This window comes from Triturus cristatus, chromosome 7 (assembly GCF_964204655.1).
Source record: "Triturus cristatus chromosome 7, aTriCri1.1, whole genome shotgun sequence".
Lineage (NCBI taxonomy): Eukaryota > Metazoa > Chordata > Amphibia > Caudata > Salamandridae > Triturus > Triturus cristatus.
In genome coordinates this window covers 1,255,515,198-1,255,528,104 of record NC_140590.1, presented here as the reverse complement: position 1 = coordinate 1,255,528,104, position 12,907 = coordinate 1,255,515,198, and the positions used below count along the sequence as shown (strand labels likewise).

Sequence of the window (12,907 nt, the reverse complement as noted above, 5' to 3'; positions counted from 1 at the left end):
TCCCCCGAAAGCCCATTCTACACGATAAATAGGGGCTTCCATGGCATTTTTAGTAAACATCCCATTAGATGATATCTGCAAAGCAGCTACATGGTCAACACCGCAAACTTTCACCAAACTCTATTGTGTAGATGTGCAAACTAAGCAACAAGCTAGTGTGGGCCAGGCTGTACTCAAAACATTATTTCAAACCACTGCAACAGATACGGGTGGTCGCCGCTAACGGTGGGTACTGCTTTATAATCTATGCACAAGTGTGTAATCTGTAGCTCATATGCCTTGAACGGAATATGCTACTTAACAGTATGCATCTGTTCTTGGCATGTAGAGCTGCAGATCTACACACGCCCACCCGCCTCCCCGGCTACCTGTATCTGTCCCAGTTTTATCTTATTTAGATAGCACACACATGGGCATCTTCACTGTTATTACTACGCTCCATCTTTCCCTGCTGGCGAAAAACAATCTGAGGATGGGGCCGAAGCACATGCGCAATACGATCCAAAGGAGGAGTCACCGACCTCGTGACTTCCAAAGACTTTCCAAGAGGAAAAACAAACTGCAAACATTCGGGCCCAACACCAGATGGCGATCTATGCACAAGTGTGTAGATCTGCAGCTCTACATGCCAAGAACAGATGCATACTGGTAAGTAGCATATTCCATTTTGAGATGCTTGTAGATATTAATGTTAAAAGCCAGCTGGAAATAGTCCTCTAGTCTGAACCCCTCATTTAATAAATGAATTAAAGCCTTGTGTCGTAGGTAGCTCCTGCAACTCTGTTTCCTGCAATAAAATCATTTTATTATAGCCTAAAATAGAACGAGAAAGACCAGTCTTTCCCATTTGTCTGAAGCTGAACATTCCACAATACATTTTTTAGGTTGCAAGAGTTTTCCCTCATGTTATGACAATCTGTTTCAGTAAAATATTTTACTTTGATCGTATGAGCTGGAAAAAACAAAGATTTTCACAAGTCTCTGAGTGGCGATTCCCATGAATATTCCTTGAAACACATTTTGACAATACTGTACTTAGGTTTTGCATCCTTGGCATTATTTCAGTGGAGTTCTCATTCCTCCGGCCAGCATACCTATATGCTGGACTGTGGTGTCCTCTTAAATCAGTCGACTGGTTACTCCAGTATTGGAACTTTCATAGATTTCCATGCTTGTATCATTCCCTGTCGTCGGAATGGGAGTCCCCGGTATACATAAAAAAGCAATAGAAAACCATCACTAAAACAGAACTCGGGCCTAGGCCCATTCTTGTTTTGCATCCTATCCACCTTTTTTTTATTTTTTTTAAAAGAGACCAGAAATAAATGAACAACCAATCAGATTAGCCTCACCCTTTGGAACCCTCCTGAGAGAAGCCCAGAACCTCAGATTTTTCTTCCGCACTTTGTGCTAGGGAGTCTCCACTGAGCTCTGCTCAGTTTTGTTCTTAAAACTTGGTTCTACAGTTTTTTCAACTGTTTTTTCCTACAAATTCTTCAGGATGTCAGATAAAGAGAAAAAGGCCCTCTTTAGAGCTTGTGCTACCTGTGCGAGAAATAGGTTGTATATTGAAGCCAAACACAAGGACTGTATTTACTGTCTGTACCTGGATCACAAGGCTGCGGACTGTAAAATTTGCCACACTTTTTTGACCAAGACTTTACGTGATCGTGAAGGGCGTCTTTTGACCTGGCTCCAGAAACTGAAATCAAGAAAGGAGACAGTGTCCAGTGACAGTGAGGATTCATCTTCTGTGACTTCATCTAGAAGGTCTGTGAAACGGGGAAGGGCTTCTCCTTCAGAAAATCGCACTGGTAAAGCCCTGAAAAAGACCTCTGATAGAGCTAAGGGACTTTGTCCTGTTGAATCTCCTCACCGAGGTGCAAAGGAGAGGGAAGGACTATCAAAAGAAACGAGTCTTCAGAAGAAATCTAGTTCTGTTCCTCCAAAGTCACCCCCTTCATCTGCAAAAACCGTCAGAAAGCCATCATCATTGCCTTCTGAGGTAAAGTCCTCAAAGAAGCCTCTTCCGTTGACGACGCCGTCTATGATTCGGTCGTCGAAAATTTCAAAGGTCAAGTCTTCTTCAGTTCTCACCCAGTCGACGGGCTCATCGACGGTGGTTTCCTTGTAGCCGGTTCTGGCACAGGGCTCTGTGTGGACGAGATCTGTATCGTCGACGATGGTTTCGATGAACAGATGGACAAACAGTGGATACAAGACAAGGATTTACTCAACGATGTTATTTGTATATTAAGGGAAATGGTACAGGCTATGAAATGGTGGGCAATAGAGGACAACATTTCAACTTTTCACACCAAACTACAACTTATGTCATGACAACAGGTGCTTCCATGGAATGTTGGGGAGCACATCTCCAAGACTTGAAAGTAAGCAGGAAGTGGTCAGATGAGGAAAAGAAGCAGCACATCAATTTCCTAGAACTGAAAGTGGTAGCCTTGGGACTTCGGGCTATCTTACCAAGACTAAAGAAATCTGATGTCCTGATTCGAACAAACAATACAACCACAAAGTTTTATCTAAATAGGCAAGGGGGACTGAGCTCACACCTTCTGTCCAAGGAGGCACAGGATATTTGGAACTGGTGTGTCCAACACAAGATCTCCATGAGAGCGGAGCATGTACAAGGCAAGGAAAACCAGTGGGTGGATGACTTATACAGGTCTCTGAAAGATTGCCACAAATGGAAACTGTCAGAATATAAGATCAACAGAATATTCAACAAATGGGGAACACGGTCTCTAGACCTGTTTGCTACCTTGACAAACAAAAAATGCCAGTATTACGCAAGCAGATTTCCGCAAGAGAGATTATGGGGGAATGTGCTCCAAATCTCATGGACAGGCATGTTTTTGCATGCCTTTCCGCCAATACCTCTAATTCCAAGAGCTCTGAATAAGATGAAAAGAGATCTGTGCCAGATCATCCTGAAAGCTCCGTCGTGATCAAGAGAACTTGGGTATACTGAGCTCGTACTAATGTCCGAACAGTGTTACACTCCACTCAAACCAGTCCCAGGATTGCTTTCTGGAAACAATTGGCAAGTGAGTCACTCAGTTTAGCAGCGTCTATCCTGAATGCGAGTTTCACCAGCTGAACATTTCTCTACAATGCATTGACATACTGGCACAAGCCAGAGCAGAGTCAACAGATCTATCATATGAAGCAAAATGATTACGGTTTTGTAATTGGTGTTCCTCTAAGTGTCACCCTTTCTCTTCAACACCTGCACAGGTGTTACCATACACCTACTAAACTCAATTTGGATTGTCTCATAGCTCAACCAGAGTCCATCTAGCAGCAATTTCAAGATTCAGGCGTTACAGAAATCAAAAGGTCTCTACGGTCAGACAGACTGATAAAGGAATTTTTAAAAGGACTTTTTAGGGATTAGCCTCCAATTAGGAAATCACCAATTCCATGGCAGCTGAGCACATTCTAGCTCAACTAATGAGGAGGCCTTTCAAGCCTCTACATAAGGCAGATAGCAAACATCTTACATGGATAGCAGCTCTTCTCGTAGCCCTTACAGCTGAAAAAAGAATCGGTGCAATACAAGTTATTACAGTTCAGAGGCCATACTTGTAATTCAAGGACAGAGCTATTGTACATACAAATCCTTGCTTCATCACTGAAGTGCCTACAGATTTTCACCTCAATGAACCTATTGTCTTAAAGTAATTCTCTACAAAATCCTCAAATGAAGCAGAAAGGGCACTTCATACCTTAGATTTTAAGATGTGTTGTAAAATTTTATATAGAAAGAACAAAAACTTTCACAGGGTCCTATCAACTCATGGTTGCCTTTGCACCTTTGCGGAAGGGTTAGGCAAGTTCAAGTGGTGGTGTAGCAAGATGGGTGTCTGCGAAAATAGCTTTCCGTCACAATAAAGCGTGAAGAAAACTTGCATCCAAGGTGTGCTCCCATTCAAGGAGAACTGTAGGAACTTCTCCTGCTCTGTTCGCAGGTGGATCCTTACCAGACATAGGCAGAACAGTCACATGGACACAGAGACATACCTTTACCAGACCTTACTGCCTAGATGCAGCAAACAATAATGATGTGGCGGTGGGGCCAGCAGTTCTTCACAGTTTATACACTCGTTCTTCGAAATCTGAGGTGTAGCGTCACTGGAGAGGATAAATGAGGCAGAAGCTTTTCTCTGATTGGTTGAACTTTGATTCTACTCAAAACGATGTGGATTGATATATATTCCTATGGAACATGTAACTTACAGTCTAAAGCAATATACTACTAGTTAAACTTACCGTGGAATTCCCACCTAGACGACCGAAAGATTCAACGATGTGAATTTATGAAAGAAGTAAATATTGAAGAACCACAGTGTACAGATAACCAACTTTCTTTCTTTTTAAAATTATCTGAAGACTCCTCTGTTCTGAAATTACCTAATTTATTCTGTTTTCGCCCTTGCTTTTCTACCCTAACACCTTGCCTATAAAATTCTCCCATTGGTTCATTGTTAGTTATTTCTGCTCTTTTCTACTAATTATTTGTTAATTGTGCCGTCTACAAAAGCTCCACACTACTGAATTATTCTGAAAACAAACTAAAAAGCCTGTGAAATTTATAACTGATAGGTGAGTAATTGATTAAATAATTACTTTTCTGTCTTACCAGCTCAAATTTCCAACTCGCTTTTCACACCCCAAATCTACTTGATCCCCCCCATGTGGTTCAAGAACCAACAGCCGAAAGCCTTTAAAAAAAATAACTAAATCCTGTGTCCCACACTTTTCCTGAGGCTCTTAAAATGAAAGAAGCCCATTTGGTTACGCAGGTATTCCCCTTTTCTCCAATTACTCCCAATTTCCATAACCTTGAATAAACCTGTAAACTGTTTTTCCTCTCTAAAGTTACTATATCTTAACAATGGAGCCTAAGTGTAGCTCATGTTTTCCTACCATTCTTTATAAAGTTGTAAAGGTATTGTTGGAGTTGGGGAGTGCCCACTCCCTTAACTAACACAGTGCTGTTTTCTTTGATCCACGCAGTGTACTTCGAAATAAGTTAATAATTTCTTGAGTCTCTTATTAAATTAGCCTTGAGAAAAACTTTTTATGTACTGCTGTATGTTAAATATTTGACTCGCCATTGTGAGAGGGTTTTTCACTGAGCATCAGAATTATCCATAATATCCCCCCCAAAAAAGTGTTGTAATCAACATAGTATAATGCACCCTAATCCGTCAAAGCAGTAGCTATTCTATTGACATTCATATTCGGTTTTACATATTGATCTTGTATTCAGAAATAAAAGGAAATTCACTAAGAATGTCTTGCAACCTTGCTATTTCAGTTGTGTTGTTCTGTTTAGATGTCAGTCACATTCCTCAGAGGCTTCTGAAATACAGGGGCTGCCGTGAACCCCTTTATAATATATACAGCCAATTACTGAATAAAACCTACAAATACAATTGGAGAAAGTTGCCCTGTTAAGTGCCCCTACTGAACTCACACAGGACCCTTTTCTTTTGACAAGTAACCAATTGCATGCCCAATTTTTTACACCTCTTTTTCTGTGACATCTCCATGGAAGTTTTCTTCCACAAAAATCTTTTAATTAAAGATGTGATTAAGCAGCACCTCTATTCCCTCATATTGCCTCTGTGCGTATCATGTGCTTTTAAGATCATAACACATAGTTCTGTTACATGCTTTCACTGTGTGAACTTAATTGTTTTTCATCTTAATTTTCTTCTATCTTATGAGACAGATACGCCTTGCAAGAATCATTTAAATTGTTCCCAAACTATACTGTACTCACATGTTTCTTCATTTAATGCAAATAAATCCTTTACCCGTTCTCTACAATTTTCAAGGGAAAAAAATGGAGTAGCAAGTAACACCCCAATCTGCCATACGGGAGGGATTGAGTTCTGGCCTCAACCATTCTCATACTGGAGTTCATGATCATGAAATGGTCTGAAAGAACTGCTGGCGCAATTTTAGCTTGAGGCAAATTGGAGACTTGTGTAAGAAAAAGGTCATTACTTAATTTACTTTGGTGCTGTTAACTTGCATATGTATAGGGAGCCTAATCCAAAGATAATCACTGCCAAATAGCAACCGGACCAATGTTTGACACAATACCTTCGAAACCTCTAATTATCGATGACCCCCATAGTTATTTAAGTTACCTTCAATCCACAGGCATGATTGGGGGCTCCGCATACTCAATGGTTAATATTTAGAGATCTTGGATCGTCACTGATGGTCGCTGGTTGCTTACCTAAGTACAATCAAGGATGTTAGTTAGCTGCCTTTTATTTACAGTTGGATCAGCCACTGATCTATTTTATCGATTGTTGAACTCAAAATGTGAAGTGAAAATCTACTGTCCATCCTTGTCACATTACTCTGTATTAGAATCTACTGCATGAGTTTTGGTTCAGTTGCAATCAAGCACCACAAGGCTAAAGCTAAGAAATCCTCAGTTGTGAGTTTTTAGAAGAACTGCTCAATAATGATACAATTGCACCCTTGAAATTGTGTAAAAGTGAAAGCCTTGCCAGTAGTGTATAATCCTACAATCGATTCAACACCAATAAATCCACCATGCTTGTAAAAGGTTTCTAAGATCTACTAGAGCAGTTGCATGTTTCATAAAGTGTTTTCTAAACATTTCATAATTTAGTTTGAAAATGTTGGTTGATCACATTAACTGTACTTTATTTTCTCTGTTCATAGGGCAGCATAGAAAGAAGTTCTACGATTTGATTGTTAATGGCTCCTACACCCCTCAAACTGTTCCCACCGGCCTGAAGCCCGGGAGTGAGAAGCATCAGCCACCTCCTCCTCCACCCCCGCCTCAAGTTGAAGTGGTAAGGGAGCCCCACCACTCTATTCCCAAAAAGGGCTACAAGTAGAGGTTAAAACGTTTGTAGCTTTAGTCACTGTACCACCTTTTCGCTCTTGATTTTTGTTGGATGTGGGACCATTTGCTTAGCAAAAGATTCAATAGTGTGACCACTTTTTCTTTTGGTGCTTCATCATTGTATGGAAGTTTTTTACATTTTCATTTCCGACAAAAAATATTGTTTCCAGGCATAGTCTGAACAATATGTGGATGTTAACGTGACTCGTCTTGTTAAGCGCCAATTCAATTTTTTGAAAGATTGAACAAGTGGGTATTAGCACATATGGGATGGATGACATTATACCAGTAAAGGAAAACTAAACTTTCTGAACACATTACCCTTAGTTTCTTTATTGTTTAGGAAAGATACAGATTAATTTATTTCCTGACCTCAGACCTGGAAATATTATTCCTCATTATAATTCTTTTAATTCATAAACTGTTCAATATAATTTGTTTTAAAGTATATATTTTCAAAAGTATAATCGGATCGATAAAAAAATAAACCAGTGAAAGGCAACACAGTTTGTATTGACTTTTTTAGACACCAAGTAGACCTTATCAGTCAAACTTAAGTACACTAGCACGAAAACCACTCCAGAAATGTGATATAAGTGAAAAAATACAACTGGGAATCATCAGTAATATATTCCAACAACAATATACAGAGACCTTTATCTAGCATTGCACCTTGTTCATTGTGTCGTCATATAATTGTGTGACCCATAATCTGTCCAATGTTGTGGATGAGCTTTTTATCTCTGCTATATCCCCCATCCCTCACAAAAACGCTTTCTTTGCCCAGGTCTACTACTCTTAAAATAAAAGGAAAGACAAAGGAGCTCAGAATTCTCTTTCCAGCGTTTATAGGTTATATCTGGTTTCTGATTGGTACTTCTCACTACAGATTCTTTACCATGTGAATATCCGAAGGTACCAGACTGGATCAGGAACGTTTCTACCCCAGATCCCCGTGCGCCTGTAAGTGGTGTCTTGTGATTGTGTCGGCCTCATTCCGCTCGAACAGTGACGGTCGAAGCCACATGTAAGGGCCACACCTGCACACGGACTTCCATTCCTTTCTTTTTGCACATTAGGATGTGGATTAGGAGCTAGTTCCCAACCTTTTCTCTTCAATTGACATATTTTTGTCATCAAAGTTCTTATTCCCCAGTGTGCAAAGAAACATGTCCCTCTCTTAAAATTACACTGTTTATACCTTGTAGGGACTTTCACAAACAGATGTCTGTGGCCGATCCCCAAAGAGGTGTGTCTTTTTGTGTGTGGCTTTGGGCCACGGCTCAGTGTCATGTGAAAAGTGTGCATTTATGAATCCGGAAGGTGATCCAGGATCCTGAATCCAGATTGTACATTGCCGAACACCTGAAGTTGTGCCAGTCTTGTTCGCGCTCGAAGTTGAACGTATGGACATGTTCCCGTTCTAGGGGTTGTTCCCACAACAGGTCATCATTGCAGTTCAGGTGTTCTGATAAGTGTAAATCAACGATGACTCATAAGAAGCACAAGTGAGAATAGTCCCAGTCTCACCACTTTCTTTCTGATTAGTCCTGAGAATGTTAAGGTGCCTCTTGCTCCCAGTCCTCTACTGAGGAGTCGATTCCACAGCTTAAGCTGATGCACCCCGAATTTCGGGGCTGTCTGCGATAATGCAACTGGTTGAGGCTTTCATAGAAGCTATGTTATGAATCTTTGGTACCCTTGTGGCTCCCTTAGGTGCGCCTTCTGGTCTTATCCGTAAAGGTCTACAGTTGAGTTGCCACCTGCAACCAGTCTTCTGTGCCGTCTGGGCCTCCTGAACCCGTTTTCGCGTTAAGCTCTGATTTTGGAACCAACTTAAATCGGTGCGCCAAGATCCCGGTTATTTCTAGCCTCGACACTGCCAGCGGATGTCAATCCTATTCTATTGTCTGAGTTTGGAACGGATTTAGTCTCAACCGAGGTTGTCTCCTTGAAAAGTTCTGACTTGCCCAGTACCATTCACATTTTGACAAAACATTGACTTTACCTAGCAGCTGCTTTCCAGCTCTTCAGCAACTTTCAATCATCAACCAGTTTTTGGCGACAATGGGAATGAATTGCCTTCACAATATCGTGATGCAAATTTCTGCTTGGACCAACAAGAAACCAGTGAGTTGGACACTTCCCCTGGCTTTTCAATGGAAGAGACAGCCTCATTTACTGTGGTCATTAGGTTGGAGTCCTACATTTAAAAGTTACCTACTATTGAGGCACAAACCAATGTTCTCAGACGTTTTGCAACCTGGCAGGCTTTTCCCGAGCTCTTGTTGCCATTTAACAAAGCCCTGACTGACACTCTCATGGGTACATGGGTTAAGCCATGCTTTTGCCCACATTTGACTAGACAGCCAGCCCAACATCACATGCCTGCTTCAGGTGCTCTTACTCTCCTGACACAGCACCTTACACCTGAGAGCCTGGTAGTTAAGGCATGTATCAGCAAAGTTAACCTCAAATAAATCGCTACAAACCCACCCAGAAAGAAAGTCAAAAAGAAGCAAGGCATTTGGGAAAACAAATGTTCTTTGGTCAGTCACTGCCAGCTGTGTGCTGGATAGGTATTAACACACATTTTGAGACATTATCTCTGAGATTTTGCTGGCAGTCCGGATTAATTTAGTGCCAACCTGGCACCAACTCTTCAGGATGGCCAGGATGCAGCCAAATATGCAATTGGATCAGGATTTAACACTTCTGATTGTTTAGGCACAGCAGTCTGGACTAGCATGGTGCTGAGGTGCCAAACATGAATGAGATCCACGGGCTTCTGGCATGATATTCAGCTATCACTTATGGATATTCCTTAGCTGTTTGGCAAGAAGCCCAATTTCGCATTGGAGTGCTTCAAAGAAAGCAGAGCCACAGTACGCTGTCTGGGCCTCTCTACACTTGCGAGTCAGTATCTCAAACAGTTGATCCCCTTTTGAGACTTTGCCAGGGGTTCGGAATACATCCACCACTAAGGCCCACTGTCCCAGCAACAGAAACCCCAATCCTCTCTGGCCGGGGATCCAATTGACATCATCCAGGCCTCTGAGACAATGAGCCACCCAGCAAACCTGCAGAACGCCTACTTTCAAGTGCCCATCCTGCAGTCCCAGTTCAAGGTCAGCAAATCGCATTTTCAGTTTGCTTTAGTCCTCTTTGGCCTTACCAGCTCCCCTCAATGTTCACTAAAGTGATGGCAGTTGCCACCACCTACCTTCGAATGTCAGAGATATTGATTTTTCCTTACCTTGATGACTAGTGTTGAAGGTGGGCTTGGCACAGTCATTTGTAGACCACCTGTGAATGGCGGTGAACTTTTTGACATTGTTGGGGTTGTCAATCAACGAGTCTTCGTAGAAGCTTAAATTGATAGTAGCTGTTCTGGACATTGTGCATTTCAAGGCCTTTCCTCTGCCATGATTCCAATACATTCAGACTATGATGTTTCAGCTTCGGTCCTAGATCTCTGTGAGAGCAACTTTTAGCCTACTTAGTCTGCTACCCTCAACCATGCACTTTGCCAGATGGCATAAGGAGCTGAAGTCTCAGTGTGTCCAACACCAGGAAACCTGTCTGATGCCACCCAGGTTTTGGAGGAGATTGCAAAAGATCTGCAGTGCAGGCTGTTGAACTGCAACTTGACAAGAGGCTTTCCCCACCCCTAGCTGACCGTGGCAATGAATGTGTCGATGCTGGGTTGGGGAAGCCATCTGGGAGAGGTGGAGACCAGAGGCCTCTGGTCACCTTCAGAAATCTGGCGCCTAATAAATCTGTTGGTACAAAGGGTCATTCGCATGGCTTTGAAGGCCTTCCTGCTGTCCATCTGGTAATGAGACAAGCAGGGTAGGATGAAGTCCTGGGTCCTGTGTCAAGGGACTATGCACCTCTGGAGTTGGCGGCTGTATAGGGGCATCGTCCTGTTCTAGAACTGCCTGAGGGATCTTTAAACAACAGGGTGGACAAGCTCTGCTGGCAGCGCCTGGCGGATAATCATGACTGGATCTTTTCGCCTCCATCAACAACGCTCGCTGTCAACTGCTAGATGTTTCTAGAATGCTCTCTCAATGAGATGTTTTGAGGCTAGATTGGAGCACAGAACTCCTGTGTGCCTCTCTGCCACTGCCCCTTCTGCCCCCAGTTTTAAAGATGGTCACGAACTGCGGACATAAGTCATCATAGTGGCTCTAGATCGGGCCAGGAGAGTGAGGCACCCAGAACGTCTAGGCATGAACATCTGTTTTCGATCAGGCTACCGCTTCAGGATCTTATGTTACAGCATCAAGGCAGAATTGTGCATCAAACACTTGCAATTTACACTTCTAAGCGTTTAGTTTGAGCAGTGGAAGTTGTCTGCATTTGATCTACCTCTTTTAGGTTATTGATGCCATCCTCGCAGCCAGACACCCCTCTGGAAAACTATTTATGCAGGGCGCTGGAACAAATTTGTGATCTCCATAGCATAGACCCTTTACAAGCTGAACTGTTCAAAGTTTTGTTTGTTTTATCATTGGCCATTCAAGGTCTTACAGCGCGTATGATTAAAGGCTATTTTTCTTCCTTTTCACCATTCTTGCGTTAGCTGGACCAGATGTCCTTGTTTAAATCAACTGTGGTTTAATAAAAGTTTCACATATTTTCCCTTCTAAACTGTATGTGATGCCACAGTGGCATCTTAATTTGATCATGACATCGCCATGTGCCCCCCCTTCGAACCAATGCACAGCTGCTCGTTTCAATAACTGATTATCAAATTCATCTTCCTTGTTGCGATTAGCTCAGCTCATTCAGTGAATTGAGCCCCAGGCTGTCTAGGTATGCCTGCCCTATACCACCCTTTTTCTGGGTAACATATTGCTTAGGAGCAGGGCAGCCTCTGCTTAAAATTTGTGATGCCTTTTTATGTTTAGCAATGCTTCACCCTCCCATCCTTCTTTGTCCCGCCTCATCTATTAGAGACTCCTATCGGCTGGACCTTAAAACAGCCATAATCTCTCACATTGATTGCACCAAAGCCCATCAGTGGATGATACTCTCTTCACAGAATTATCTGGGGCAAAGAAGGGTAATGTGCTGCAGAAGAGGACTCTATCACTAGACAAGAAGCACCCTCCAGAAGGCCTGAGGGCTCATTCCACCAGGACCAAGGCTGCTTATTTATTTATTTATTGTATAGTTTTATAGAGCGCGAACCAGACCCGTGAGGGTATCAGAGCGCTTTACAGGATTGAGGTGGGGGAAATAAAGCATAAGGATGGGAGTGATCAGATTGGGAGAGAAATGGATACAGGAGGAGAACGCAGTTTAAAGTCCAAGCTACATGAGGAAGCAAAATTGAAGCATGCAGATAAAAATAAAAAGGTTTCCAATCCACGAGGTGCACCATAGCTGAGGTCGAAGCTACATGTGGGATAAAAAATGAGAGCAGGTAGTTAAAAAGTACAATAGGCACGCAGTCACAGCTCATGGGGGGATGCCCAGGAGTCCAGAAAGATGTCATCTATGGAGGCCGTGGATAATTCCGAGGTGGCGGGTGGAAACAAGTCTATGAGGAGATTGTAAAGAGTTCGTTAGATGAGGTATTTTCCCCATTAAGAAAGTTTTGATCTCCTTCTTAAAGTGTGCCAAGGACGGGAGTCTTCTGATGGAGGGTGGGAGAGAGTTCCAGATTCTTGGAGCGGCCCCAGAGAAGGCTCGATTGTACGTTTTTTTTTCTTCTGGAAGCGTGCTGGCTGCAACAGCAGTTTTTGGCAGATCGGGAGTTTCTGGCCTGTCCGGATATCACGAGTTTTTGTGCAAGAAATGTCGGCGAGTTCGTGTACAGAGCTTTGTGAGTTATGCAAGCCAGTTTAAATTGTATTCTGGCCTCCAGGGGAAGCCAGTTCAGAGCTTTGAGGTTGGGAGAGATGTGGTCAAATTTTTTTGAGCCCGTTATGAGTCTGGCGGCGGTGTTGAGGCAGGCTTTCAATGGGGCCAGAGAGT

At 42.6% G+C, this 12,907-nt stretch overlaps 1 protein-coding gene across 4 annotated transcripts in view; it reads left to right on the top strand.

The window, feature by feature from the left end:
* Positions 1–12,907, top strand: part of SETD1A (SET domain containing 1A, histone lysine methyltransferase) — a 1,055,844-nt gene that overhangs the window by 236,795 nt on the left and 806,142 nt on the right. For all 4 annotated transcript variants that reach the window (XM_085618738.1, XM_085618739.1, XM_085618737.1 and 1 more), the window contains exon 6: positions 6,733–6,866. In XM_085618738.1, the coding sequence (XP_085474864.1) occupies positions 6,733–6,866 (134 nt within the window). The remainder of the gene's footprint in view (positions 1–6,732; positions 6,867–12,907) is intronic.